The sequence below is a fragment of the Myotis lucifugus genome, unplaced genomic scaffold, assembly GCF_000147115.1.
Source record: "Myotis lucifugus unplaced genomic scaffold, Myoluc2.0 scaffold_3234, whole genome shotgun sequence".
Taxonomy (NCBI): Eukaryota; Metazoa; Chordata; class Mammalia; order Chiroptera; family Vespertilionidae; genus Myotis; species Myotis lucifugus.
Genome location: NW_005874282.1, coordinates 962 through 5,897, shown reverse-complemented (window position 1 = coordinate 5,897; position 4,936 = coordinate 962). Strand labels below are relative to the sequence as shown.

Below are 4,936 nucleotides of genomic sequence, written 5' to 3'. Positions count from 1 at the left end.
GAGAGGGGAGGAGGGTTACACCAAGCCTTCCTGCCACCCTAATCTCTGAACCATGCGACCTCCCACCCACCCACACTACCACGTCCCTTCCTCACAGGCCCACAGAGGCGAGGACAGACAAACCCAGGCCAGGCACAAAAATAAGCAAGTTGATAGAGACAGACAGAGGCACAGACCCACAGGGAGATACAGGCAGACAGACAGACACAGGCAGTCAAATGGGCAGGCAGCCTGCAATCCTCACACATGCCCTCTGCCCACCCTCTGCCAGTCTCACCGAGTACCGGGCAAGGAAGTATGGGCACCAGCCCTGGCGCCGCCCCACGGCCTTCAGGTCATCCAGGTTGTAGATGCCAGCGGGGAGGGGCACCTGGCGCCCATGAATGTCAAATTCCTGGGGCAGGGCGAGAGGGTGCCTGGGGGTCAGAGCGGTGGGCTCACGGGCTGCTGCCCGCCCGCCCTTAGCCCTGTCCTGGCAGGCACCTCGTAAAAGCGGCAGTGGGGCAGGCTGGGGTCCCGCTGGTACTGCGCCCGCACGTAGGAGGCTGTGAGGCTGTGGCATTTCCCATCGACATCCTTCCCAAAGCGCAGGGGTGTTACCTGGGGAGCAGGGCGGGGGGTGCATCTCAGCACTGACACGGGCTGAAAAGCCCGACCACTCCCGGGACCTGGGGTTCTACACCTCACCCCTGGGGGGATGGGAAGCTGTCCTCTCTGGGGTGGAGCGAGGGGCTTTTGGGAAAACTCAAACCTCAACCGGTTTCAATGATAAACAGTTAAGACACTTGGGGACTTACTGCAGGGGTGAAAGAATGGCAAAAGTGTTACTCTTAAATTATTACTTTTAAAACATTAAGCCCTGAATACAATGGACTATTATTCGGCCATGAAAGAGGGAACATTGTGACAATGTGGGTGGACCTGCAGGGCATTACGCTAAGTGAAATAAGTCACACAGAGAAAGACAAATTACATACGACCTCGCTTATGTAGAGAATCTAAAGAAAAAGAAAAAAGAAACCACCACGCTCATAGATAGAGAGGAGATTGGTGGTTGCCAGAGGTGGGGTAGGGATGGGTGAAATGGGTGAAAGTGGTCAAAAGGTACAAACTTCCAGTTAAAAAAACAAGTCCTGAGGATGTACAGCATGTGACTAGAGTGAATACTATATTGCATATTTGAAAGTTGCTAAGAGAATAGATCTTAAAAGTTCACATCACACACAAAAAATTATAACTATGTAAGGTGACTGGACTTATTGCAGTAATCATTTCGAGGTGTATACAAATATCAAATCATTATGTTGTACACCCGAAACAAATATGTCAATTAAAACTCAAAAACAAACACACACACCACTAAGCCTTGAAGATTCCTTAGTGTGTAGGTCAAGGGTAACTGCTCAATCTTTCAAAATGCAAACAACCAGGACCGTGGCAAGGGCTCAGAGTCAGAAGAGGGTCTGACCACACAGTCTGACAAACTGCCTCGCCCTTGCCCGGCTCTGTGCCCCCCGAGGCTCTGCGGGTGGCAGCGTCACAGCCCAGGCTGCCTGTCCCCAGCACAAAGCCTTTCCTTCACCAACGGGCAGGCTCTGCGGCTGCCGGCCCCTCCCTCCCCCGTTCCCATTTCACCAGCCGCCAAGGCTGTGCTGCTACTTCATTACCCTCCATCATCTATATTATTTCTGACACATTCTTACAGATAACTTTACAGAATACATATTCCATGAGTTACACGTTAAGTGCTTACAACAATTTCTGGTGCAGTGAGCCCTGTGCCTTTATAACATAATTAAATAAAAACTAATATTCTATGTGTCATATATCTATTCATATCATGAAAATTTCTCATATTCTTCTAGCTCTTTGTACATGCTAGCTCTTTGTACATGCTAAGGACTACACATACATTATCTCACCTAATCTTATCAACTGGATGAAGCAGGGACTTTACACTTATTTAACAGAAAGGAAAACTGAGGCCCAGACTCCAGAAATCACCTACGCAAAATTATACAACTGTCCAGCCGGTGTGGCTCAGTGGTTGCGCATCAACCCATGAACCAGGAGGTCACGGTTCAATTCCCCGTCAGGGCATTTGCCCAGGTTGTGGGCTCAATCCCCAGTGTGGGCATGCAGGAGGCAGCTGATCAATGATTCTCATCTTGATGTCTCTCTCTCTCTCTTTCTCTCTCTCTCCCTTCCTCTCTGAAATCAATAAAAATATTTTTTTAAAAAATTTACACAACCAATGCTTCAGAGCCAGGAACCCAGGCCTGCTGGACTCCAGGAAGTGCCTCTGTAACGTGTCCTAGGCTGGGGGGGAAGGGGGGAGGCTCCCCGGAAGAAGTGTGCTTGCCTTGGCCATGAGCAATGAGTCGACTTTGAAAAGTGAGAAGAGAACTGTGTGTGCGGCCCCTGCCGATCTCCCCGAGAATACTCCTGGTGGACGAAGCGTTTCCTCAACCCCGGGCTCAGGGCAAGGGGAGGTGTGGGCACTCACCTCAGGATGGATGCACAGGTTCTTCCGAGAGCTCAGCGCCAGCCCCAAGAACGGCAGCTTCTCACCCTCCTGCTTCTCATAGAAGTTGAGCAACTTCCGAAGCTCCTCAATCACCTGTGCCAGCCCAGGAGGCAGGGGACTTGGCCTCCCTGAAAGCACAAGCCCCCGCCCAGCCAGGCCCCAGCCCCAAACACCCACCCCCCAGCGGTGATGGCAACCACCCGGGGGACCGGTGAGGCCCAGGAAAAGTGGGGGAGCACGAAGATTGGCCCCAGCTCACCTTCTCAATCTCAGGCACTGTCCTGGAGCAATAGATGAGTTTAGTCACCTCCAGCGGATACGCCTGCCAACGACAATGGGCTCAGCCCTGGCCCCTTTCCCCTTTCCCCCTCCACAGGCCCAGGGGGTCACCTACCCGCTGATATGCCATGATCAGGGCCAACAGGGACACTGTCTTCCCAGTTCCTGAGGGCATCTCCAGAACTCCATGACCCTGCGTGTTAGGAGTGAGAGGAAAAAGACACAGGCTCTCAGAACTCCAGGGGCACAAACTCTGGGAACACCCCCTCCCCACTAATACCACCATCTTGGAACGGCAGGACAACACAGCAATTGAAAGTCTGGGCCCCAGGAGCAGTGGATTTGAACCCCACTCCTGCCACCTCTTCGTTGAGGGGTCTTTGGCAAATGCCTTCACCTCTCTGGCCTCAGTAGCCTCATCTCTAAAATGGGCCTAATAAGCTCTAATGAGAAACTGTGGGTTAAACATTCAGCATAGTATCTGAATATAGTGAGCCCCTTTTTCTTTCACTTTTTAAGTACGTTTTTATTGATTTGAGAGAGCGAGAGGAAAGGACAGGGAGAGAGCAACATCAGTGAGAGAAACATGGGTGGGCTGCTTCCTGCACGCCCCCTACTGGGGACCCAGCCGCAGCCAGGATGTGCCCTGACTCGCAATCGAACCCGCAACCAGGGCATGGGAGGGGGCTCAACCAGCTGAGCCACAGGGCTAGGGGAGCTCTTTTTCTTTTAATTTAGCAAACCCTTCCAGCACTTACTCTGCGCCTGGCAGTATTTCTAAGTGTCTTACATCAGGGTTTGCCATCTTGGGCTCTATTGACATTTGGGGATGGGATAGCACGTGGTCGTGGAGGGCTGTCCTGTAAGATGTTTATCAGCACCTATGGGCTCTACCTACCAGGTGCCAGCAGCACCCCCCTCCCCCATAGGCCAACCAGAAATGTCTCCAGACACAGCCGCATGTCCCCGGGGGGTCAAAACCACCCCAGGTGAGAACCGCTCCCTGACTTAGCGAATTACCTCCTGTAACGCCTCCCCCACCCCCACCCCCCACCCCCGCCCCAAGGACCTCGGAGGCAGGCGGTGCTGCTACGCCCATCTCGTGGAGGCGAAAACGACGGCACAGGGAGGTTGGGTGATTTACCCGAAGGCACACAGCGGTGCACGCAGGATTCCAGCTCAGGCAGCCGAGCCCGGCGTCTACCCTTCCCAACCACGGAGCAGCGCCGCCTCCGAGTGTCAGCTGCTGCTACTGTAACTAGTCCCACTTTAGGGGAGAGGCTGGGGCGCGCGGGCTGCCCTCCGAGGACCTCGATCTCCGTCCAGCCCCCCGGCCCCCGCGGGCTCCACGCACCTTGGCGTCGAGCGTGCGCTTGAGCTCCAGCATGTAGGAGAACTGCTCCGGGTAGATGTAGTCGTACGGGAAGTAGACCAGCAGCCCGTCCACGTTGAGCCTGGCGGCGGGGCTGTCCGGTCAGTTCCGCGGCCCCTCGGCCCGCCTCCGGCCCCTCTACTCCCCAGTCGTCGGGCCGAGAGAGGTTACCTGCCGGGCCCGGCCCGTCGGGCCCCCGCGGACGTACCCCAGTTCCCCAGGAGCCTCCGGGTCCCCTCGGCATCGCCCCGCTGCCCATCCCCGTTACCGCACCGTAGGTCCCCGAGTCTGTCCCCACCTCACCCCCCCCCGGTCACCCCTCGCCCCGCAGCGGCCCCGAGCGCGCCCACCAGTCCCCCCATCTTCCAGGACCCCGCTCCCGCAAGCGAGCCGCAAACCCCGGCCCCGCTCACTTCATGGCGCCGGTCGCGGCTGGAAGCGGCGTCAACCCGCCTCCCTCATGAATATTCAATGAGGCAGGATCCGTGGGGCGTCCTCGAGGCGCCGCTCCACCTTCCTCACAACGCCATTGGTGGGTCCTGCCCGTCACTCCACTGGGGGTGGAGCCAATCGGGATAGTGCGCGTGCGCACGGCCATGCGGGGGCGGGCTCCCGAGGGAGGCCCGCGTCGCTGAGGAGCGCCGAGGACCAAGAACGAAACAGGCAAGGAAGAGAGCCGAGAGAATCGATCCCATTCATTAGGAGTCGGTCTTCCCGCATCTGCCCGGATTATCTGAGGAGCGGAGAGCGTCCAGGCG

General features: G+C 56.1%; 1 protein-coding gene across 1 annotated transcript in view; it reads right to left on the bottom strand.

Moving 5' to 3' along the window:
* Window positions 1-4,690, bottom strand: part of ERCC2 (ERCC excision repair 2, TFIIH core complex helicase subunit) — a 15,753-nt gene extending 11,063 nt beyond the window's left edge. The window contains 7 exon segments of the mRNA XM_023749151.1: window positions 278-394; window positions 484-600; window positions 2,507-2,620; window positions 2,787-2,849; window positions 2,922-2,999; window positions 4,161-4,260; window positions 4,592-4,690. Coding sequence (XP_023604919.1) covers window positions 278-394; window positions 484-600; window positions 2,507-2,620; window positions 2,787-2,849; window positions 2,922-2,999; window positions 4,161-4,260; window positions 4,592-4,596 — 594 coding nt within the window. The 5' untranslated portion in view covers window positions 4,597-4,690.
* Between the last annotated feature and the right edge of the window lie 246 nt (window positions 4,691-4,936).